Here is a 25,570-nt window from a genome sequence, read left to right as displayed (position 1 = left end):
ACTTATTTCTTACACAGTTGGTTACTATGTAAATTCAGAATTTGCAAGAAAAAAATCATCAGGGCCAATAGGCGTGGCATGGTTTTTACTAGGAAAAAACATGTTTTTACTGTCCTAGTGAAAGCTAATTTTTCCCAGTTTCGGGTGTTAATGCTACCTATTTTAACACTGTTATCGAATACATACCACATTGCTGTGGATTGCACTCAGTTTAATTTTGGTGCATATTTAGAGTGTGATTAACACCAGGGGTTCTGCACGTAAACTAATACTGGCAGAAAAGTTAATCACATCTAGTTCACAGATTGAATGCTTAGGCTGCAATATTATACCCACTTAACCTGGGAGTAAGTCCCATTTAACTCAGTGGGATTTACTTCTGCGTGGACAGGCATAGGATTATTAACACTGTTAATGCAGGAAGCTGCTTTATACCAAGTCAGACCATCGGTCCATCTAGCTCAGTATTGTCTACTCTGACTGGCAGAAGCTCTTCAAGGTTTCAGACACGAGCCTTTCCCAGTCCTACCTGGAGATGCTGGGGATTGAACCTGGGACCTTCTATATGTCACTGAGCTATACAGACACCTTCCCCACGGCACATCTGTTTGTGTGCATTTTTGCTTTTTGAAAACAAAGTCTGAAATCTTAGAACAAAATTCCAGTGACTAGTCAGTGCAGTGTTTCATCTGTTGCTTTCAGAACTGTATTGGCAGATGCCTAGGAGAAGTTGCCAGTAGGTCTGATTTCTCTCCCCTTCTCATAGTAAAACCTCTTTCAGATGGCCCGCTTTTCCACTCACTTTTTTTTGGCCATATCCCTCTTCTAAGGGCTGCTTCCTACATGATGGGTGGCAGTTGGGCCTAAATACTGAAATTTTAAAATGGCTGTATATGATCTATTGCAGGGGTGCAAAATCTCCAGCTCAGATTGGAGATAACAGCGGGGATGCGGAGCTGTGGGAATTGCCTGTGCTGGTGAGAGTGGCCACTGTCCTTGGCACAGGAGAAGGCCTGTCACTCTGCATCACCCATCCTTGCTGTTATCTCCAACCTGACATCAGAGGTAAGAGCGGGAATGGGGGGCAGGGCAGGCTGACTCCCCTTCAGTTGAAGTTATCTTGAGTCCCCTTTGCTGTTCTGATGGAGCAGCAAAGGGGGCTTAGCCACTCCTCTGCCCACTCTACCTCCTTCCTGCAATGGAAGTGATTTCGATTACCCTTATTACACCACTTATAGGTGTTTTTAAACTATGGTCTCTGAGCCAAAATGGGAGAGTTGGAGTGCCTGGTTTTAAAGGAGAACCTAGATATAGTGGGCATTATGGAAACCTGGTGGAATGGAGAGAACCAGTGAGATACAGTCATCTCTGGATATAAACTCTATAGAAAGGACAGGAAGGTGTGGACTGGAGGAGGTGTTGCTCTGTATGCCAAAGAGGGCATAGTGGCAAGCACGCTAGAAAACCTAAAAGGGGCACTGGAGTGACAATGGAGTTAAAGGAGTACTAAAGGAGGATAAGGAGATTGCAGAGAAGCTGAATGAATTCTTCTCATCTGTCTTCACTGCAATAGATATAGGACAGATACTTGTGCCTGAACTGATGTTTTCAGGAAGGGAGTCTGAGGAACTGAGGTGGTGACAAGAGATGAAGTTCTCAACCTTATTGATAAATTCAAAGTTAATAAATCACTGGGCCCAGATGGTATCCATCCTAGAGTTCTTAACTCAAATATGAAATAGCTGATCTAACAAAAAGATGTCATACGTCTCTAAGATCAGCCTCTGTTCCAGTAGACTGGAGAATGGCCAATATAACACCAATGTTTAAAAAAGGGATCCAGGGGAGATCTGGGAAATTACAGGCTGGTTAACTTAACATCTGTTCCGGGTAAAAAGGTTGAAAGCAGTATTAAAGATAAAATTAATAAGCATATGGAAGGACAAGCCCTGCTGAAAAAGCATCAACATGGCTTCTGTAAGGTAAGTCCTGTCTCACTAACCTTTTAGAGTTCTTTGAGAGTGCCAGTAAACATGTGGACAAGGGTGATCTGGTAGACATTGTTCACTTGGATTTCTAAAAGGCTTTTGACAAAGTCCCTCACCTGAGCAAACTTAGTCCTGAGCAAGCTTAGCAGTCATGGAATAAGAGGAGAAGTCCTCTTATGGATCAGTAACTGGTTAAAGAACAGAAAGCAGAGAGTTGGAATAAATGGAAATTCTCCCAATGGAGGGATGTAAACGGTGGGGTCCCATAGGAAACTGTATTGGGAACAATGCTTTTCAACTTATTCATAAATTATCTGGAATTAGGAGTGAGCAGTGAAGTGGCCAGGTTTGCTGATGACACCAAACTATTTAGAGTGGCTAAAACAGAAAGGGATTGAGAGGACCTCCAAAAGGATCTCTCTGAACTGGGAGAATGGGCATGCAAATGGCAAATGTGGTTCAGTGTAAGCAAGTGTAAAGTGATGGACGTTTGGGCAAAAAATCCGAACTTCAGGTATAAGCAGATGGGTTCTGAGGTAACAGCGACGGACTAAGAAAGAGATCTTGCTCAATGAAAATGTCAGCGGTGTGCCGCTACTGTAAAAAAGGCAAATTCCATGTTAGGCATAATTAGGAAAGGAATTGAAAATAAAACTGCCAAGAACATATTCCCTTTATATAAAACTATGGTGCAACCACACTTAGAATGCTGTGTTCAGTTCTGGTCACCACACCTAAAAAAAGGATATTGTAGAGTTGGAAAAAGTGCAGAAAAGGGCTACTAAAGTGATCAAGGGGCTGGAACATCTCCCCTATGGGGAAAGGTTATAACATCTAGGATTGTTTACTTAGGAAAAAAGGTGAGTTGGGAGACGTGATAGAAGTGTACGAAGTTATGCATGGTGTAGAGAAAATGAACATGGAGACATTCCTCACTCTCATAATATTAGAACCTGAGGTTATTCCATGAAGCTGATTGGTGGGAGAACCAGGACAGATAAAAGGAAGTACTTCACACAGCACATAGTTAAACTACGCAGTACACTTCCACAGGATGTAGTGATGGCCACCAATTTGGATGGCTTTAAGACTGGATTGGACAAATTCCTGGAGAATAAGGCTATCAATGGCTGCTAGTCCTAATAGCTATCTGCTACTTCCATTATCAGGGCAGTTTGCCTGTGTAGACCAGTTTATGGGGAGCATGGGTGGGAGGGTGCTGTTGCACTTATGTCCTGCTTGTGGGTTTCCTGTGGGCAGCTGTGGCCACTGTGTGAACAGAATGCTAGACTAGATGGACCCTTGGTCTGATTCAGCATGGCTCTTCTTATGTTCTTAGGCTCACAGTTGATCCTTTTAAACAGTTCCTAGGGCTGTGTGGCCATGAACACACACAACTAAAAATTAAACAATGTTTAGAGTCAAAACTGGTAAAATGTGTTTTAAATCCTCAGCAACAACTTACTGGTGGGCCTGGCAGGATTTAATTGTGCAGCTGGTACACTGGAGCGGGATCTGGTCCAATGGCAAACACGTTGACTGGGTTTGGACGATAAGTGGGGGAAACAACAGACTGTCAATTGTTTCTCCCGCCCTGATATGTGCTGGTTGTGTGACTTGGAATACCCTAATTATCTGCATCGTGGGTTACCATGTTGGCTGAACCCAGTACACAGCCGTAGTGACTTTTCACCCATCCTACAACCCATGGCTTACAGTAGGGGTTATAGGGTGGGTGAAAAGTTACCACCGTCGCACACCGGGTTCAGACGACACGGTAACCCCCAACACAGCAACCTGCAGTGCAGATAATTAGGGCGATCCTGGTCACGCAACTGGCATGTGTGGGGGAAACTACTGATGCTGCATTATTTCCCCTGCTGATTGTCTGAACAAACACATTGAGTAACAGCTTTGTAATACACCCAGTGCTTTGTGATGCGGTCAGCACTTTTGTAGGGCTCAGCCTCTATTGTTTAGATTTCCAGTGCTATCTTAGTAGCTTGAATAATGGGGTGTGAATGAAACTGAATGGGGAGTCACAGCAAACACTTAGGATTGTATCTATTGTTAGTGCTACTTAAAGTAGACTCATTGAAATGAATTGGACTTAAGTGAGACTAGCATTGGATACAACCCTTAGAAAAATAACTACACTTCTCCTGCAGTCACAGCTCTAAAATCGGTTTGCACAATGCATTTAATTTTGGCACTGCTTTTTTGCTATCTGTTGGATCATTGGTTTTCAGTGGTGGTTCTGGAACTGCAATATCCCAATCTGAAGTGGGGGTCAGTAGTGGGACTTCCACCATATTTGTTGTGTTATAATTTTTTGGTTTTTAAAGGAACAAAACTGTTTGTCCGTCTACCTCCCAGTATGGTCCCATGCTGCAAGTTGGGGTTAAATGTGGTTGAGTGAAAAGTTGAAGACGTTTATGTTTCAGCATAACAACATTTTGCTTTTCAATGATAACGTTTTATTTCAGTGGATATTTGTGGTGTTACAAAATGTAGTTACTTGGCCTTAGACTTACAGAGTTTTCTCTGACTGAAGCTTTGTTTATGTTTTTTTTAAAGTACCCACAGCATCTGCAGTAGAAATTAAATCCTCAAAACCATCTGATATTTTTGGTGAAGATTTCTGTTTGCTGGAACATATTGTGGCAGACTTCATTCAGCCTAATAGGGCTGCAAAAGATACATTTGTTTAAGTCACCCCCCAAAACAGCCTACCCCAATCTGATGCCCTTCAGATGGGCTGGACTACAGTTCTCCTCCCCAGCTAGCATGGCCTTTGGCTGTTTTGTACTTGAAAGGTGATGCATTATAAAAGGAACATTTTCTCTCTGTCATTCTCCCCGCCCCCCACACATTGATTTTGCCAGTGCTCCCGTACGAAGTTGTTACTGCAGGCTTCTGACAACTGTTCAGAACTTTTCAGATATGTTATGAATTTGCGGGGCCGGGGGAGTTGATGAATGTCTTGCATCTTCATCTTAAAACTTTGACAAAATTCCAACTCTGATCATTTGACAGTCTAATTCTTGTCCCAGATGTTGTTGTTCAGTCGTTCAGTTGTGTCCAACTCTTCGTGACCCCATGGACCATAGCACGCCAGGCCTTCCTGTCCTGTGCTCTCTCCCGGAGCGTGCACAAGTCCATATTCATTGCATCAGTGATGCTATCTAGCCATCTCATCCTCTGCCGTCCCCTTCTCCTTTTGCCTTCAATCTTTCCCAGCATCAGGGTCTTTTCCAGTGAGTTTTCTCTTTGCATTAGGTGGCCAAAATCTTTGAGCTTCAGCTTCAGTATCTGTCCTTCCAATGAGCACTCAGGGTTGATTTCCTTTAGGATGGACTGATTTGACCTCCTTGCAGTCCAGGGGACTCGTAAGAGTCTTCTCCAGCACCACAGGTCGAAAGCATCAATTTTTCGGCGCTCAGCCTTCCTTATAGTCCAGCTCTCACAGCCATACATTACTACTGGAAAAACCATAGCTTTGATTAGACGGACCTTTGTCGGCAAGGTGATGTCTCTGCTTCTTACTATGCTGTCTAGGTGTACCATAGCTTTCCTCCCAAGGAGCAAGCGTCTTTTAATTTCATGGCTGCAGTCACCATCTGCGGTGATCTTGGAGCCCAAGAAAGTAAAATCTGTCACTGCTTCCATTTCTTCCCCTTCCATATGCCAGGAAGTGATGGGGCCAGATGCCATGATCTTCGTTTTTTTAATGTTGAGTTTCAGACCAGCTTTTGCACTCTCCTCTTTCACCCTCAACAGGAGGCTCTTTAGATCCTCTTTGCTTTCTGCCATTAGGGTGGTATCGTCTGCGTATCTGAGGTTGTTGATAATTCTCCCAGCAATCTTAATTCCGACCTGTGCTTCATCCAACCCGGCGTTTCTCATGATGTACTCTGCATATAAGTTAAATAAGCAGGGCGACAATATGCAGCCTTGTCGTACTCCTTTCCCAATTTTGAACCACTTGGTTGTTCCATGTCTGGTTCTTACTGTTGCTTCTTGACCCTTGTACAGGTTTCTCAGGAGACAGGTAAGGTGGTCTGGTACCCCCATCTCTTTCGTGCTAAATATTCCCACATCTGGCCTACTTCGGTGCTCAAGATTTTAGTGAATGAGTGTGTGCTACAGGACTGAACTAGTCTGCTGAAGAATTTGTAGAAGACTGGTCATTGTGCAAACTGATGTCTGGTTGGAGCTACTGTTGAATCTCTGCCCATAAATGCCAAAGCTTGTGATATTGCTTAGCTTTGCAGTTGGGATAGGGCAGGGTTTGGAAACAACTTAACAAGCTTTAATGATCTGAGCCAAAATGCCTTTTGAATTTCATCTAGGCTCATAAATAAACACAGGCCATTCCTAGCAGTCTGCCCCCTTCTATTCTCTTTCTCTGAAACATGGCTTCCAGCAACAGTGATGGGGCCTGGGAACAGTTCCCAGAGAACTTTGAAACTTCAGAAACTTCCTATTGGTAAGTTCTGGACCTAATGAAGCACTGTTGCTGGAAGGCAGGTTTTTTTAAAGGAATCACTAGCAGTTGGTCAGGCCTTACTGATATTTCAGAGAACTTGGAAAAATTGAGCTTTATCTGAGAGCATTTGTAAAGAACAAGCCCATCTGAATTGAGATGGGGGAGCTGGCCCATCTCTAGCCAGAAAATGTGGTGTTAGTGGTGGCGGCAGCCCATCCCATTATACTTAAAACTAACTTCCTGTGAATTGTTAAACTAACAATGTTTGGTTGCTCTGACCATTTTTTAAAGCTAAATCTGAGACATCCTGAAAATATTGACTTGTTGGAAGCATATACAAAAAGGCTTTTAAACTTTTTACTGTCTTCCAAACTGGAGCGGTCAGAACAAAAACTTAAAACCAATTTTGTTCTCCTACAAACCTTGACCATTACAAGATTCCTTTTAGAAAATAGGGTATGTAAGATGTGCAGACTGTAACTGAAATCTGGGTAGCTTTTGGTGTCTGGTTTTCTGTGTAACTTTAAGGCCTGGTTTGCACATAAGACTAAGCCATGGTGTGGTTTTTTTAAATCTGGCTTGTCGACCTGGTTTGCTCATCACAGTGGCAATTCCTGGATTGTTTAACCCAGGAATTGTGAGGATGAGTGGAGTGTGTGAGCCATTTCTGCTTTTAATTAAACCACAGTTAACATAAACTGTGGTTTAGCGTTATGTGTAAACACAGTTCAAATGTTATATAGACGTTCTCGCAAGCAACGGTCCACAAATGTGTTGCTGCAGTTGTGCTGGGCTGCGGAGCCACTCTGACTCGCCTCGAAAGCTCAACACGATGTTGGAAAGATGATCTAACTTTATCTTGGAGGCACTGGTAGTTTTTTGGTTGGGTACCAAAGCCAGCTAAATATGCGGACCGTTAACAGTCAGAGGCTGGTATAACTAACGGTATCTCTCTACTACTTTTGTGATGTTTTCCTCATCTCTACTTGTTTTGTGGGATCAACACAGCAATACTTTCTAGAACATAAAGGCTACTTTTTTACTATTGTGGATTATGCAAATGATATTGGATTTGCTTTTATACGGTAGATCAAGGAAATGTTCTAATTGTAGAGTGGCTACATTATGGATGAACTACCGAGAACAGCTGTAGCACACCTTTCAGGAAATATTTCCCAGTCTGTCCTGCAAATGTTTGGGATGTAATGTGGTTGTTCTTAAAGCAAGTGCCTGGGACAAAATGTGACAGCCTTGTATATAAGGCTAAAAAAGTTAATAGCTTGACTTTTTTTTTTTTTAAACCAGTCTATTACCGAGCCTAGATTAGGGGGAAAAAGGGCTTCCAAGTGGGTTGGTGAAGGAGAGGCAAATCTCTGTCCCTTGTTTGCCTCTGTGGCCAGCAAGGAATGTAGAGACCTGGCAGACAAGAGGCAAGATTGCTGTCTCCCTTTTCTACAAGCCTGCACACTCGCTTGCATGGAATTCCTTGTTGCCTATGGTGGCCAGGCAAATATTTACAGATAAGGCTGCTCTATGACTTGCTGCAGAGCCCCTTGCGAAGGAATCTTTTCACATGTACTCGGTCCTAGTGTGTCAAACCTTTGTAAGCAAAATGAGGCAACACAATGCAGGCTTCAAGTGCCCAGATGTTGGGACTACCAAGAGTTCATTCCTGTGTGGAAGAGCAGCCTCAATATCATCTTGATAAAGCTTCTGGGAGGGACTGGCATGGGAGTCTTTTAAAAAAGACAATGGGCTTTGTAATTAGCAGTTAAAAATATAATGGATGCTTCCAATACTTGATTGCGTTTGATTATATTAACTGATATGTAAAGCTTCATTTTTGTTTCACTGGTCAAATACTGGGGTGGGGTTTAAATATATGGAAGCTCAGCATTGTGGATTGCTTCTCCTTTTGCATTTTAGGGGGCAGGCCTTATACTCTTGGGGGTATTTAAAAAACTTAAAAGGCGTGTGAAATACCTCCAGGCGTCTGATGCACATAACCCCCCCATTCTGTATTCTGGGAAGACTGAAGTATTTCCCCCAGATGATTGCTCATGTTTACTGATATGAGAGCTTGGTGAAGCAGTGGTATTTCTATTTATGATAACCCTGCAAACTTTTTTGGAATCTTTAAAAACAAAACTACAGCTTGCTGCCCCTTCATTTATCAGTCAAAGGGTAGGAAAGACTAAATCTTCCATAGAGCTGATTTTAACCATTATCTATATGCTAGATCTGAATGTAGTATTGTGGATGCTGTCTCTGTTCTGTGTTCTAGAGATGGGAAACACTTGGAACTAATGGGTTGTTTTGATAGTATCTTAGGTTGACTATATATATAAAAAATCCTTCATATTTAATGTAATGGTCTAACTGTTGAGTAGAGGAAAGGGCTTGAATATGTAAGGTAGTACTTATGCATAGGAAAGGTGGAAATGAAGATGGCAATCAAAGTAAGTCTACAATAATACCATAATTACTCCTTCTAATAGCAAATTCAGGTGGTGAGTACTGATGGAATTGGCACTAAAATGGGGCTATTGAAAAACAAGAGGAAGGTATCAGCATTCTTGGGCAGCTCCAAGTTTTATAGAAGTACAACAGATCTTTAGGGGAAAAGGGAGGGGGCAAGAAACCAACAAACCCAAACAGCCCAGTATTAGATGATAGGAAGGAGAAAGACTGAGTACTGTCCCAAGCTGGTTGGCCATTTGGCCGGTAGAAACATATTTAGTCAATTGACTAGTAAGTAATAGCCAAAACGCTTGCCCAATAATAGTTAAATATTTTCAGCATTTATTCAGGACTCCACAGGGGTAGCTGTGTTAGTCTGTTACAGCAAACTCCCGAGAGTGCCATGGCACTCTAGACTACCAGGTTTATCTTGGCAGAAGCCCATGTTTTTTAACTTTTATTTAGTGGAACTGTACCAGAGAAGCTAGTTACAAAAATCCAAGCTAGTAACATTTATGGAACAATTACATGCTAAACTATTGTGAAAAATTATTTATAAATTCTATAGCTAACAGTTAGACAGACAAACATTTATTGTTAAGACAGAAGAGAGCTTGTCAGCAATCGTTCTGCAGTACAAACCAGCTAGTTTTAGACCCAAAGTGGCTTTCCCACTTTGCTCAACATCTCAGTGCACAGCCCTTGCTATCTTCTTGCCATTGGCAAAATCCCTTAGAATGCAATCCTGTGCATGTGTAGACAGAAAAAAGTCCTACATCTCCCAGCATTCCCCAGCCATGCTGTTCTGTCTAAACTTGCGTAGGATTCCAGCCTTTATCTACTTGTGACTGGATTTTAAGAGCTTAGGAATTCACCAGTTAAAAGTCAATGATGGCCTCCTGCGTTTACTTGGGCACATAGTTTACCTAGCATTTGGGACCTGGTCCTAACTTGCACTGCCTGTGAAAAATAACCTACCTCACTGGATTGTTGTGAGAATAGAAGGGCGTAGGGGTGGAACCATGTATGCAACTCTCAGCACCTTGGAGGGTGGAATAATAAGCGGAGCTCTTTATTAAGATTTCCAGTTCTTCATGGGCTTGCTTATATTTGCTCATACCTCTTCTTCAATGACTTTCCCTCTTTTTTCTAGAATCCAGCAACTATCACCAGGATACTCCTTAGTCATTTCAACTGGGATAAAGAAAAGCTGATGGAGAGGTAAGCAGCATCCTTCTTATTTATGTATTTTTAACCAAATAACGTGCCCCTGGTAACCTGCAGATCCAGCTGTAGGTCAGTATTCACAAAAAATTCTCAGATTTGTGTCACAGCAAGCTCCCCTTAGTCAGTGTTCCCCAACCTGGTGCCCTGCAGATGTTTTGGATGGCTCCTCCCAGCACTTCTAACCGTTGGTCATGCTGGCTGAGGCTCATGGGAGTTTAGGTCCAAAACACCTGGAAGACAGTAGGTCAGGGAAGGCAGCTCTAAGCGAAGAAAATGCTGTCCAAGCTACCTTGGGTACTTGAGTGCCTCACTTCAGCTTGATAGTCACCATCCACCCATGATAAAGGAAATCATGCAGGCGGGTGTGTGTGTGGAGAGGACCAGGGTGGGGTTTGGTGAAGTATGTTCCCAAAAGATACGTGCAGGGTACATCTACTTCAACTGTCTGTGCTTCTCCCAAGGGTTTCATAATCGCCTATGCGAGCATGAACATGCTCGTGGGTTGATGTTGAAGATAGTCTTTCCATTTGGGTGTCTGCTACATTTTCGTGGTGGTTATCCTCATGTGGGCCTTCTGTGTGTGTGTGTGTGTGTGTGTGTGTGTGTGTGTGTGAGGGGGAGAGAGAGAGAGAGAGAGATTGTATTTATAATAGCTGATATGAAACAATCGTATATTGCGGGCAGAATTATCTTGGTTTGTATCTTGCTGTGTTTAATCTGTAGTTCTGATAATACTATAATAAAACAGTATTTTCAGGAAATGTAGGATGTGGCTTTTTTGTATGTTGTGTTTGAACACTGGATTTATGCCAACATAGAAATGTAGAAGTGAAGCCTTGACTGTAGGAAGCAAAATATTCTAAATCAGAACAGTTAGTTCAGCTTTCGTTGGTGTTGCACTTAAATTATACAAAGCATTGTTTAATTTTTTTTAAGTCTGTATTCAAAAATAACACAAGAAATATGATGCAATAGGAGGAGTGGAGGCTTAAGAGAATCCATGTAAAACCATCTATCCTTCATGAAAGAGATTAATTTGGAGAAATTGATGCATCCCTGAATTCTTGTAGCAAGTTAAAAGGTGACCTTATTAATTGTGTCTCAGGTGTCTTCAGGATGGAGCGATTTAAAATCACCAAGTAAAGATTATAAATGGGAAACTTGACTTAATTGAATGTACAGATTTTCCTTTTAAACAAGTACATAATTGTTTGATATACTGAAATGTTAATTTCCCACTAAATAGAAGCCTTATACTAAGAAGGGTATATTTTTATATTTCTTCAATAATGGTTAAGAGAATGAGAATGTTGTGTCTGCACTTGGCTCTTGGTCCTCCGGTTCTGAACAACAGGTAGGAATTGAGTCAAGGACATGGGATTGAGTTATTGTGTCTTATCCTTTGGAAAATAATTGCTTGTAAAACCTTATGAGTTGAAAATGAAGGGCACAAATGTAGCTAGACTCATTGAGGTTTTCTTTTAATATACAAGGTTCAAATGTACATACCTATTGGCATCCAGGTTTTCACCAAGTACAAAGCGTTACATAGGTTTCTTACTGACTTTTTGAAAAAAGAAACCCTTCAGGTAACATTGCAAATACCACTCAGTGGGGGAAAAAATACATCCATGAGTTGGGTGCTTATTCCAGTGCATTGGCAATATATTGGATCAACTGGAATATGTTTCTTTCAGTGCAAATTTCTTTTATTTGTGTTACAACTCTTCGTTCTGGTAATACTTTGGAACCTATTAAGGGAATCTTTTTTGCGTGAACACTGAAATATTGATGCAATTTACTTGTTTGCTTAGAAATTCTTGGACAAACTATTTGGAAAATCCCTTGCTTTTAAATTACACAGCTGTACATCCAGAATCTGTTTGATTCCAAGTCGGTTGATTTCCCTGTCTCCTTCTTACTGTTCATGCCTCATTTCCAATTTCTCTGGATAATCGTGTGCAGTAATACTTCTTAGGATGCAGTTTTTCTCTTTAATTTCCCCTTGATGCAACAAGGATGCTTGACCATGAGTTACTTGAATATGTATTTTAGCTTGAACTATGCAATGTTAATATCAGGAGAATATTAACCTGTTGTGATTTTTTGAGTTTGGCTGCAATGCAAGTTGAAACAGTATAATAAGAGTCAAGATGCAGTGACCCAGACCTAATCCTTCCACACACCTTTGGATGGTTTAGAGCAGCCTTCCCCAACCTAGTGCCCTCCAGATGTGGGCTACAGTTCTCACCATTCCCAGCCAGCACAGCAATTGGCTGGAGGTTGTGGGAGTTGTAGTCCATCACACCTGGAGGGCACCAGGTTAGAGGAGCCTGGCTTAGAGGGTAGAACAGAGTGATTGATGATTGAATGGGGGAGTGTTGCAAGACAGGGTGAATTAGAGCTCCAGTCATCATGACACAGTGGGCTGGTTCAGATGAGCCTTCAGGGGGCTTTATGGTCACATCTTCATCCTTTTCACCCCTCTTTTCCCTGCATGTGGCAATTTCTTCCCTCCCTCTCCTGGATTGAGGCAAACCAGAGTTTGCTGACTTGTTCAAAACCACAATGTATGCTTTATACTTGCCCTGCAAATAAAAATTGAATACCGAGATCAAATCATGGTGTCCAATCCTTGTTTGAAGGGCGAGGAGAAAACATAGTTTTCTGCTTCAGATGAAATATCAAATTATGGTTTGCCTCAAACCAGGAAAGGAGGAAGAGAATCAGTGTATGCTGGGAAGAAGGGAGCACATGACTTAAGGCCCATTCTCATATTGTTGAGCCATGGTATGGTGGCATGCCTGACCCATCCCAGCACTTGCATTAAATCAAAGACAACATTTTGAGATAATATCCATGGGTAGAAATTCAGTGCAGCTGGTGAATCTTCCTTAGTATCCATGGGTGAGAAGATGGACTTCTGGAGATAATTATTTGACTCTCATAGTAAAGTGTTAAGGCATCAGGTGATTAGAACATACAGAGTTCTGCTGAACCTAAGACTATACTTATTGCTTTCATTAGGAGTGTTTATTACCTCTTGGACAGTTTTCTCAGCAACCGTGTAACCCATTACAGGTCAAAAAAGATTTCATAACTGGGCTAATTCGTGTAGGTTCTGGTTAGGCTGTTATGAGGACATGTTCCTAAGTACCACACATCTGTGTTTATGTCTTTTGGAACCTTGGTTTCTTACTGTTACTGGGGCCATTTCCTGATGTTTATGAGACCAGAGCCTCCAACATGAGGAAACTAAAGTGGAAGTGGGCAATGGAGGAGCACGCAAACCCTGCCCCCGAATGTCCCCACATGCCTGGCTACATTAAAGACCTTTATGCATGAAGCTCAAAGATCAGAAAGGCGGCTTGTAAGCACATTTAGCTGAACACAGCTACAAAGCTCTTGTAAGCTGGAACCCTGGATCGTAGAAAATTTGTAAACATGTTCAGCTGAATATGTTCTCCCAGCTCCTGAGCCCTTTTAGGCAGCATGGAGGAGAAGGGAGCAGTGGCAGACCTCTTTGGAGGGGAAAGGGCCTGGCTTGCAGGCAGGACAAGTTGCTAACAAAAATGAATGGATTCTCCTTTTTCTTCCCTCTTGTCGTTCAGTCGTGTCCGACTCTTCGTGACCCCATGGACCATAGCACGCCAGGCCTTCCTGTCCTGCGCACTCTCCCGGAGCGTGCTCAAGTTCATATTCATTGCATCGGTGATGCTGTCTAGCCATCTCATCTTCTGCCGTCCCCTTCTCCTTTTGCCTTCAGTCTTTCCCAGCATCAGGGTCTTTTCCAGAGAGTTTTCTCTTCGCATTAGGTGGCCAAAATCTTTGAGCTTCAGCTTCAGTATCTGTCCTTCCAATGAGCACTCAGGGTTGATTTCCTTTAGGATGGACTGATTTGACCTCCTTGCAGTCCAGGGGACTCGTAAGAGTCTTCTCCAGCACCACAGGTCGAAAGCATCAATTCTTCGGCGCTCAGCCTTCCTTATAGTCCAGCTCTCACAGCCATACATTACTACTGGGGAAACCATAGCTTTGATTAGACGGACCTTTGTCGGCAAGGTGATGTCTCTGCTTCTGACTATGCTGTCTAGGTTTGCCATAGCTTTCCTCCCAAGGAGCAAGCGTCTTTTAATTTCATGGCTACAGTCACTGTCTGCAGTGATCTTGGAGCCCAAGAAAGTAAAATCTGTCACTGCTTCCATTTCTTCCCCTTCTATATGCCAGGAAGTGATGGGGCCAGATGCCATGATCTTCATTTTTTTAATGTTGAGTTTCAAACCAACTTTTGCACTCTCCTCTTTCACCCTCAACAAGAGGCTCTTCAGATCCTCTTCGCTTTCTGCCATTAGGGTGATATTGTCTGCATATCGGAGGTTGTTGATAATTCTCCCAGCAATCTTAATTCCGACCTCTGATTCATCCAACCTGGCATTTCTCATGATGTACTCTGCATATAAGTTAAATAAGCAGGGTGACAATATGACTAGCCTCCATATATGCATCTAGTAAACCCAGCCTGGCTTTATGATAAGGCAGTCTTAGTGAAATTATATATGTGGAATCATTTTTGAAGAGCAAATGAAGAGCCAGTAATATTCCTTTAGCACCTGCAGGCAGTCTATTTACATAACTAAAAAATGCTAGCCAGATCTCCTTAAAAGCATTACTTGTATTTCAATACAGGGAGTTTGTTCTTGTCTTCATTTTTATAAGAAAAATATGAACCTTTTCTTTCAGGCCCACAGAAACTTGCTAATTCATTTAGTGATCTTCAGATCTGTAGCTGTGAGTAGGCTAACTATCCGAGAATAATCTTTCAAAATCTTTAATTTTTTTTTTAAAAACAGCTTAATTGAAAGGATTAACAATAAGAGGGATCCAAAAGGACACAACAGGGAAGAACTGCAATAGTACCAACTGTATAGACACAGAACTGGTTCGCATGCCATGTTGCAATTCCTGGATTGTTTAACCCAGGAATTCCCAGGCACAGGCAAATCAGTGAGCTTGCTGCTGCCTGCGTGCTTGTCATTTCCACTTTCAGTTAACCCAGGAATGCCTCGTTCCTGTGTCGTTTCATGACATGTGAATTCGGAAACTATGGGTTGTTTATGGGTTAAACAACCCATAGTTAACCCAACAATTGTCCATGGTTTGTTGTTGGTCTATGCTGACCAGCATAGGTTGGTCTTCAAGATTTCAGACAGGGGTCGTTTCCAGCTGTATCTGGATATCCTGGGGATTGATCCTCTTTGCAGTGTGTTGAAATGGCAGGGCATTGCTGTGAGAATTGAAAGTTTTGCACATTAGAGAAGTTAACGTACTCAAGTCAGTATACTTTAAAAAAACCTGAACGTTGTTGTTGTTGTTGTTGTTGTTGTTAAAAGCAAGATTTCATAACTGTTCTAAGACCAAATTGGGAGTTTGGAGTGGTGTGTGTGGAAAATGTGTTGCTTATCACAAGGATATCTCAGACAGTACAGCAATGCTGCGTACTTCAGAAGTACAGGCAGAGTTGCTGAACTGAAGACAAACTGAAGAGTTTGTCTTGAGCTTTTAGCAAGTATTTTCTACAAAAAGCTGGAAAGAGAACAAAAAATGCCAGTAACGGTTGTGTAACAAGAGATTTGTTGTCTATTCAATGTGTAACTTACCCAGCAAGTGCTGAATTTGAAGATATTCCACTGCTTTGAAATATTTGACTGCAGTCAGATCTTCCACTTGATAAACTCTCTTCTTGGCCACCTAACAGCAACTCTTGTACACTCCATCTCTCTCTGTCTCTTCGTGTGTGTGTATTACTTTGTGTGTAGCACTTACTTGCAAGTGTACTTTCAATCCTTGACTATTTTCAAATGAAGGTGCACCCTTTTCCCCATACATTTGGCTTTACTTGCTTTCTCTGTTCATACAGGTACTTTGATGGCAACCTGGAGAAGCTGTTTGCAGAATGTCATGTAATAAATCCTAGTAAAAAGTCTCGAACACGTCAAATGAACACAAGGTCATCCGCACAGGACATGCCTTGCCAGATCTGTTATCTGAACTATCCTAACTCGGTGAGTGCCCTCAAAACTGTAATGTGTTTATAGTTCAAATTAGATTATTTTTTAAAGTGCTTGTAGATTTGGGGCATTAAAAATGTTGCCAATGTGTATGAGTTGGTATGAAAGATAATTTGTGTTTATAATGTCCAGTAGTCTTTTCTGTGTGTCTTTCTGAACCAAAAGAAAATGCTTTGCTCTTCTTGCTTGTCCTCAAGTGAAAAGAGCAGTGACATCTAGTTATCTTCTCCCTGGCATGCTAGTTTTCTGTGTGCAGAGATTCTTTTTGTATAGAAGAGCATTCAAACATGTGAGCCTGCATGTATAGACTAGAGTAGTATAGTCTAGAGTCAGGTTTTGTTACATATTGGCCACTTTTGAGAACTCTGCTTCTGTCTTTTGTAAATTTTAATAAATATAAATGTATATTTTTTTTAAAAAAAACAATATAACTCTTATGCCTCTGTACAAAGGAACCAAGAAAATAAGCGTGTGTTACAGAACCAAGAAGCTATTGTGTGCATTTATATTGATGTTATAACTATGTTTCCAAAACTGAATAAACGGTTGCCAATCTTCCCAAGAAGTTCTCTCTATATTTGAGCTGTAAGTGACCTGGTTTGAACAATTAAACAACTCACGGTTTGTTAACTATAGGTTCTTTGGGAGCGCGTGGGAGCAAGCAAGTATGCTGGCTCACAACCTCTCACCTGCTTCCAGTGCGCTAAACAATCCAGGGATAGGCGAACCTGGAACTCTAGATTTTTGAGGGAGAAACAATCCAGAGTTAGAACCCATGGTTTGTTCTTGAGTTATAACTCCAGGTTACTTCTCCCTCAACAACCCAGATTTCTGGGTTCACACATCACAGAGAACTACCCAGGGATGGGCGACCCTTGGTTGTTTAGAGCACTGGAAGTGGGTGAGCACTTGCAAACAACCCATGGTTAACAACTGTGGGTTCTTTCATTTTGTAAACCGGATTGCTGTCTCAATACATGAGCTATGTACCTCACTTCATTTAACCATTGTGTTACCCATTCTTTTACTGTTGGTACTTTTGAAGTATGCCAAAAGTTTGCTGCAAGTAATACATGCAAGACTAGCAAGTAATGTTTGGCCATTCAGGCATCTCAAAAATATAACCGAAGATCTAACTTGGGTGCAGAACCTCAGGTCTGGGGGCCAAATCTAGTCCTTCTGGAGTCCCAATCCAGCTCTCTGGGGTTCATCAGATGGTCACGCCCTCTTCCCCCAGCCCTTTCCCCTAACCACTGATCACTCGATGGTTTCCTAGGTTTTGTGCAGTTTTCCCCACATTCTAAAAGACTGAATGTGTCTAAGTCTTAGTTTCTGGCAGTAAGAGCTTTAAGCTGAAATGTGCTGGTATTTTTGGCACTGCCCTTTTGTCTTCGGCCCTGTCTACTGCTGGAATGCAGCCTTTGAAAGCTTCTCGAAAATGGGATCTGGTCCTTGAGATGACAGAGGTTCTGCACCCCTGATCTAATTGTTAAAGGATTAATGTAACCCTCTTATGTTTTTCACATTTTCTGCCTTGGGTAATCTTACCCATATGGACTCATTTGCCAAGGCATCCCCCCTTCCCCCAAATATAGAATGTTGTAGGGTACGTACTAAGATCACCTTGGGCACCTGCCAGTTTTTTTAGGTCTTGCTGTTACTCCATTTGGCACTCATTGTGCCTCTGGATATACCAAACACTCTCCTGCCAGCTGCACAGTGAAGATTGGCAGTGGTGGGCAAGCTGTCTTTTATGTGACACTTACCAACCATTAGTGATCTTATTGTTAGGAAACCTGTGATAAGCTTTCAGGGAATCCAAGCATCCCCCAAATCCACTTTGGAAGAGACTATTCTGTGACATTATCCGCACCTTTGATCATCTTATTTACAAGTGTCTAAAGGCTTTGGTCTTTTTAGCATCGCAGGTTGTTTTTTGTTTCACTTTTACAATAGGATCTGTCTACATTTCTAACAGTTTGGACTTTGCTGGATTAATGTTATAACCTGCTCTAAAGCTGGTCAGTCAGTATTGAAAATTAGGATTCCTTAACAAAAATACCACATCTGCATATAGTACTTGTCCTGCATTCATTCTCTTGTGCAAGCCTTTTTGTGCACAGGTTATTCCATAATGGTAGAAGTGACGAGTGCCCAACTTCATACTTGAGTCTCAAATTGCTTGGTACTTGGCTACTGATATTAAGTTACTGTTGCAGCTCACACACTATGCATCATGTGGTTCCATGTCAACATATTGCCTCCAAATCCGAAAACATTTAACACTTGTTTCATAAAATGCCATTCCTGTCTATCAAATGCCTTTTCAGTATCAATGAAATAAAGCAAACTGAGTAACTTAGTATTCTGAGACACTTTTATTAATCCCTTTTTTGATTCTCCTCATATAATGGTCTTCCTTTTAAAACACACAATGTAATATCAGTTTATATACTTCACTACTACTTTGAGCCTGTCTTTTAGGGAGCAATCCTATGGCTGCTAGACAGTGGCAGACGGCCATAGGATATGTTTTCCAGGAACTGACCTCTGAGGTCGGTTCCCGGAGAACTGACCTCCCCCCACTTCCGCGCTGCCTCCAAGGCAGCGTGGAACAGCCCCATCCTCCATGCTCACAAGAGGAGCACGGAGCGGCCAGAAAGGGGCATGGCTGGAGGTGTTCCGGGGCAGGGGGAGTGTAACTGCCTGCACTGTCTAGCTGAAAAAGCAGGGCAGGAGAAGCACGGAAGGACAATCCCCTCCATGCTTCTCCTGCCCCGCTTTGGCTAGGCGGTCGCCTCCAAGTTCGGAGGCAGCCACCTATCTAGTTAGGATTGCTCCCTTAATGCATGTCTAGAAGTGATACAAGTCTTTGAGTCCACTCATTCTGAACCTTCCAGTTTTTGGAACAACTATATGGCTTCTGCCCATTTTTTAAAAATCTTTTAAAAAATATACAATGGGGCTGTTAACACAACAACCTACTGTGGGTTACAACGCGGCTGCAGCATATGCAGAGCACATGCAGCTGCTATTTTGAACATGCAGTCCCTGCTTGGGCATTGTCATGTCATTCAAACCCAGTAAGCATCTGCTATGGTCTGTTTTAGGGTTGTTTAATGCTTGCATAACCCATGCTAGCCGAGTTTGCATGACACGACAACCCCCGAGCAGGAGCTGGATATGCAACCTGGTGCCCATGGTTTGGCCGAACCCGATCACTGTGTGAATAAATCTACCAGTTGGTATTTAAATGTCTTCTAGAATTTTGGTGTAAAATCATCTGATTTTGCAGTTTTACTGGGTAAATGTTCACATTTTCCTTTTGGTAGGTCTTCTAATTTGTTTTTATGTGCTAATGTTAAACTTGGAATTTTTAGTTTGGCAAGGAACCGTCCTAATAACCTGAACTTTAGGATTTTTGGCTTCATATATTGTTTATGGAGTTCTCTTAAATCCACAAATGTAGAATCTGGTTTCCTCTTCAGTTTTAAGATTTCTGCTTCGCATAATCTATTTGCATAATCTTCCAGTATAGTGCCTTTGGGGTAAAATGTCATCCCCATAAACAGGTTGTAATTAATCCCAAGCACCAATTCTATCAACTTGGACAAAAAGAAATTGGTATGTAAGATTTGACTTGCATTCTTTTTAAGGAGATGATAACATCATAGAAATCCCCTGCTAATATTAACTGCTTTTCCATAAGATTATCCATTTCAGTTTGGTGTCTAGAGCACATAGACTATTCAGAGTAATGTCAACATTACTCGTTAAAAATATTTTCCTAGTATATATTTAGAAAAGAGATATTTTGTGTGTGTCCTGTTCCTTGCTTTCAATCTGTGTTGGTGTGTGTTATACTATCCTGCAGCTTTCCCCAACCCAGTGCCCTCCACATGTTTTGGACTGCAACTCCCATCATCCCTAGCCAGCAGGGCTGCTGGGCCTTTTTCTTTCCTTAGTATAATTAGTGTAATAAAAAAGGATTACCTTGATAGTTTTACTTTAGTAGATTTATGCCTGTAATTTTCATGGTCCAAGAAAGGTTAAGTGCTTACCAGTGCAGTTGTATACAGGTGTATTCAGAAGTAAGTACCATTGAGTTCATTGGGACTTACCTGGGAGTAAGTAGGATTTCAGCCTAAGTTCCATTAATTTCAGTGGGAGAGTGAATCATGAGCTTAATTCTCTTCCACGGAACTCAGTTGGACTTAAAAGTGCTTACTACCATGGGGCACTATCCAGCTAACTTCCATTCAATAGCAATTTTTATTGAGCACAGGTATCAGATGGTGTAGGCAACCTTTTTGGGCCATGGGCACATCTGGCAAGTTGAGGAACTGTCCTGGACACCACCACAAAATGGCTGTTACGGGTGATGTGGCAAAGGACATGTAACCTGCCCAAAAGACTGAGTCCAAGGTAGATATGGGGTCTGAACCCCAACACACTAAGCACCTGCTTTGGACTTGCAGTTTTCAGCACCAAGAGAAACGTATTTCACAGCAGTCCCAGCTGTTGGTAAGAAAATGTGTTGATTTTAAAAAAGAATAGTGGGAGGGGTAGGATACCTTGGCGAGTGCCAAGAAAGGTGTCCAGGGGCACATTGAAGAAAACTTAAAGAAGAAAAGCAAAAAAAATGAGGGGGAGGCAATGTGGGAGCAATGGCAGTGGAAATAGCAAAGCTCCCATCTTTCTCCAGATGTAGAGGATAATATATCGTTAGATATTAGTGATTCTGGCTTTTCCCCCTCATTAAACATTTCCTAATTGCATTTCCCTCCCCTCTGTCTCCCCTCTGTCTCTGCTTACTATGGTGTTTTGTGAGTAGGCCTCTGCTGTTTGGAGACCTCTGAGTAATGCTATATATGTGGGGGCTAGAGAGGCAAGCAAGCTGCTTTTGTAGGAAGATGTAGGTTTATGAATAGCACTCTGAGTGCTCAGCTCACTGCTTGTGCGAACAGCAAAGTTAGATGGAAGAATGCTGATGCTAGAGTCACAGTTAGATTGCTAAGAAATCAGAATCAGTGCATCCTGCAGATAGCTGAGAAGTTTGAGAGTAAAAAAATTACTTATTTTATTTAATTTCTTAATTGCCCATCTGGCTGGTCACCCAGCCATTCTGGGCAATGTACAGCAGTACAACAGTTTTAAAGCAATACAATTCTACTTTAAAATGTATTTCTAAAAATAGCCTAACCCACCCCAAATGCCTGCCTGAACAACCATGTTTTTAATGTGTGGCAGAGGCTCATTAAAGAGGGGGCATGGCGGAGTTCCCTAGGGAGGGAGTTCCACAGAGTGGGGGCTACCACAGAAAAGGCCCTCTCCCTCGTCCCCACCAGTCTAGCTGTCCTGGCTGATGGGACAGAGAGAAGGCCATCCGAGGCTGACCTTGTTGGAATAGCCTCCTGGGACAGCACTCTGCAGACGCGATAGAGGCAGCATAATATTCCTTTTTTTGCTGCCTTCACCGCCATGTGATAGGCTGAAGATACAGCTCTAGCCCGTGTCTGATAGTCTTTAGACTGATGCTTCTGCCACCTGCGCTCTAGCTGTCTCCCCTCCTGTTTCAGAGCTCGTAACCACAGATTGAACCATGGTGCAATCCAAGCCCTGTTCAGGAGGAGAGGGCGTTTCGGAGCCACCCGATCTAACGCCCCAGTGATTGCGGCATTCCACCCACCTACCAGGGTCTCGACCGCGTGGCTGTTTGTGTGCTCCAGAGAATCCCCAAGTGTGTTCAGGAATCCATTCGGATCCATACAACGCCTGGGGCGGACCATTTTAATGGATCCTCCACCCCTTCAGAGGGATTGTGGAACCGAGAAGTCCAGCGTCACCAGATAGTGATCTGACCATGACAAGGGGGTGGTGGATATACCCCCGACTTCCAGATCTCTTCCCGCTTCTCCAGAAACAAACACAAGGTCTAGCGCATGACTGGCTACATGGGTGGGCCCAGTTGGAATAGGGTGCAGCTCCCAGGAAGCCATGATCTCCATGAAGTCCTGTGGTCCCCCCATGAGGACAGCCTCTGAATGTACATTGAAGTCCCCCAATACCAAGAAGTTAGGGGACTGCACACGCACATCAGAGACCACCTCAAGCACCTCGGCCAGGTAGTCAGTCGTGCAGCGGGGTGGGCAGTACACGAGCAGAATCCCCAGACTGCCCTTCGGGCCCAACCTCCAGTACATGCACTCAACAACCTTGGTCTCCTGGAGAGGGGGTCTGGTGAAGACCAAGGACTCCCAGTAGATAATAGCCACCCCCCCTTCCTGATCCCCAGCCCTCAGCTGCTGTGCATACAAAAATCCGGCTGGGCACATGGCTGCAAGAGTTGGAGCAGCGGCCTCAGCCAGCCAGGTCTCCATAATACATGCCAGGTCCGCACCCTATCCCGGATCATGTCATGGATGACAGATGTTTTCTGGGTAACAGACCTGGCATTGCAGAGCAGCAAACGAAGGCCAGAAGGTGGAGTCACACCTCCCCCAGCTATCCTTTGGCCCTGGGAAGGCCCGTAACAGGGGATAGATATTACACATCTCTCCCTTGTTCCCCTTACCTGGCATGGCCTGCTGCTAGCGCTCCGCCAGCGCCTGCTGCCCAGCCTCTGTATATTCTGGCCCCCAACACTCCCCGCACTGCCTCCATCAGGTGGACACATGCCCCCTTGCTCCCGCCTGTCAGGCAGGCTACCCACCCCTAAAAACATAACAGAATCCCCCCACAACCCCCCACCCACCCACCCACCCACCCACCAACAATGAAACAAAAATCAAAACAATACATCCCCTCAGAAATACTGCCAGGCAGGAGTCCACAGGGAGAGTGGTGGTGGCGGCAGTGGCAGTAGCAGCAGGCACGCCCTCTTCCCCGGGTGGTGGCTTCTCCTGTAGATCCTGGCTGTCCCAGGCCACCTCAGCCAGCCAGCTAAAAAGCCCTTCCAGGAAGGGGCAGGTGGAAGTAGTCAGCACAGCTGGCTCAGTACCTGTGGGCCTGGTCCTGCAGGGACTGGCAGTCTGCCCAGCAGAAGTCCACAGGAAGAGCAGTGGTGGTGGCGGCAGCAGCAGCAGCAGGCACACCCTCTTCCCTGGATGGTGGCTTCTCCTGCAGATCCTGGCTAAAAATGGCCTTCCTGATTAGACTGCAAGGTCCCTCTAGGGCAGGGGTGGGCAACTTGTAGCCCTCCAGATGTTTTAGTCTACGACTCCCATTAGCCGTAGCCAGGAGAGCCGACAGTGAGGGCTGATGGGAGTTGTAGGCCAAACCATTTGGTAGTCCACAAGTTGCCCACTCCTGCTCTAGGAAGTCGATCTTCTGTTCCCAGCAGTGGCCAGCCATATACCTGTGGGTGGTCACAGGCAGGGGATGAAGGTGACCTGGTATGGTACCAGCATGTTGCATACTGGGGTAAGAGCTGAGGCCCATTAGCCCTAGCAGGGCCTGCTGCTGCCATTGCTTGCCTGTCTATGGTGGCTGCTGGAGGAGCCTGAAGAGGGTGGTGCTGATTGATGCTCTGGCCATGTGCCCCAATTTCCCAGCCCAGCCATCTTAATTATGCTGTCCCAACCCCTGTTGTGCATACATCAGGCTGTGGGGGAAGCATAATTAAGATGGTGTTACTGGGGAGTTCATTTGTGTAGCCCACAAGGCACCTGTAAGGATTGGGCTCAACATCTCTGCAGAAGCACTCCAAAAAAGTGTGGGAACAGATTCAGAGTCAGATGAGGAAGAAGAGGAAGGGGTGGTGGAGCCACTAAGGTCCCAGGGGATAGGGCAGGGTAACAGTGGGAGAGAGGTGTCTTTCCAGATGCTAGCTAATCAGTTGGATCAAAGCCAGACAGAGACTTCTCCATCCATGAGAATGCAGAATCTTACGTGGGGGAAGAGTCAACGGACCCAAGGATCAGATGTCGGGTGAGGAAGGAGGAGCAGCTTCCGGATGTGAGGCACTGTGTTAGTTTGGTTAAGAGTGATGGTTGGAGGAATGAAGTGCATGTGTTGAATGGCTGAGGGTGTATTTGAATGGTGGGTGAGTGTTGAGAGTGTGTGGGTAGTTCTGGTGTAGCAAGGATGTGCTTGGGAAACTCTGACACAGGGACCAAAGGAGGGGGTACCCCTATTCCAGTGACTTGGGACAGAAGGACATACGGCAGGAGGAGCAGGTTGGGACATCAAAGTAGAATGGGCTACAGATGTTTATACATTGTTCCCCTTCTGCAACCCTCCTCTAGTTCTCATGTACCTGATAGCTCATCCACTGAGCACTGCTGTCTTGCGGTGCTGCTATTTAATGCCAGGTCGGTCTGTAATAAGACTACACTCATTCATGATCTAATCGTGGATGAGAAGGCTGATCTGTCCTGTATTACTGAGACTTTGGTGGGTGAGCTGGGTGGGGTTGATCTGACTCAGCTCTGCCCACCTGGGTACCTGATGCAGCACCAACATAGGTTGGAGGGCTGGGGGTGGGGAGTTGCCGTGGTTCATTGAACCTACATCTCTGTCGCCAGGAAACCACTCCATCTTGGAGCAGGCCTTGAGGGTCATCAGAGGGCATTCTCCTGGTGGTTCCACATGGACCTATAGCCAGATTGGAGTCTACCAGGAGAAGAGCCTTCAGTGTGGCGGCCCCCTTCCTATGGAATTCCCTGCCTTTGGAAGTCAGGCAGGCACCAACATTGTGTTGCTTCTGATGCCTCCTGAAAACATGGTTACTTCAGGAAGCCTTCCTTGAGTGACCAGTCACAGTTTTATCAGAATTGTGTTTCTTTTTTAAAATAGCAGTTATTTTAACACAATATTTTTATTCTTTTTGTATTGTTCACCACTCCAGAATCTGTCTGGATGTGGAGTGGTATACAAATGTTGTAAATAAATAAATTCTAAAAGGTTGACCCCTCAAAAAAGGTCCCTAGGGGAAGACTTTCCCTGAGGGCGGGACTGGAAAAGCTACTCAGGTTTTGTACTGTCAGCTGTCGCCAGTTTTGTTGCAACTTCCTGTCATAGTGTATTTGTCAAAGTAGCTTCTTGTAGTCTAATTAGTATCATGCAAAGTTGCCTAGCGAGCTTAGCTCTGTGTTGCTGTATGCAGATTACATCTATAACCTGAAGTGTGGCTGATCTGGCTCTGGCTTGCATAATAAAAGCTATTTACTAAGAGATTGTCTTCATTGTGTGACTACCAAGATGACTGGAGGGGCACTTGACAGCACCACCACTGTCATCATAGGTGGCCAGGCAGCCTGCCCATAGGTAAGCTGGTGGCAGGGACCTTGGAGGTAGCCTCCCTCCCCCCAAAAAACTTGGAGCCAAGGAAAGTTTAG

The 25,570-nt window shown here is 43.7% G+C and overlaps 1 protein-coding gene across 2 annotated transcripts in view; it reads left to right on the top strand.

Annotated features, from left to right (window-relative positions):
* The window catches only part of ARIH1 (ariadne RBR E3 ubiquitin protein ligase 1), a 69,472-nt gene that overhangs the window by 11,527 nt on the left and 32,375 nt on the right, over positions 1–25,570 (top strand). For both annotated transcript variants that reach the window (XM_084816936.1, XM_084816937.1), the window contains exons 2-3: positions 10,091–10,158; positions 16,082–16,226. In XM_084816936.1, the coding sequence (XP_084673062.1) occupies positions 10,091–10,158; positions 16,082–16,226 (213 nt within the window). The remainder of the gene's footprint in view (positions 1–10,090; positions 10,159–16,081; positions 16,227–25,570) is intronic.

Source organism: Heloderma suspectum, chromosome 11 (genome assembly GCF_057233095.1).
Source record: "Heloderma suspectum isolate Gila_16-S chromosome 11, 16-S_ref, whole genome shotgun sequence".
Taxonomy (NCBI): Eukaryota; Metazoa; Chordata; class Lepidosauria; order Squamata; family Helodermatidae; genus Heloderma; species Heloderma suspectum.
This window is presented reverse-complemented; position numbering and strand designations above follow the sequence as displayed.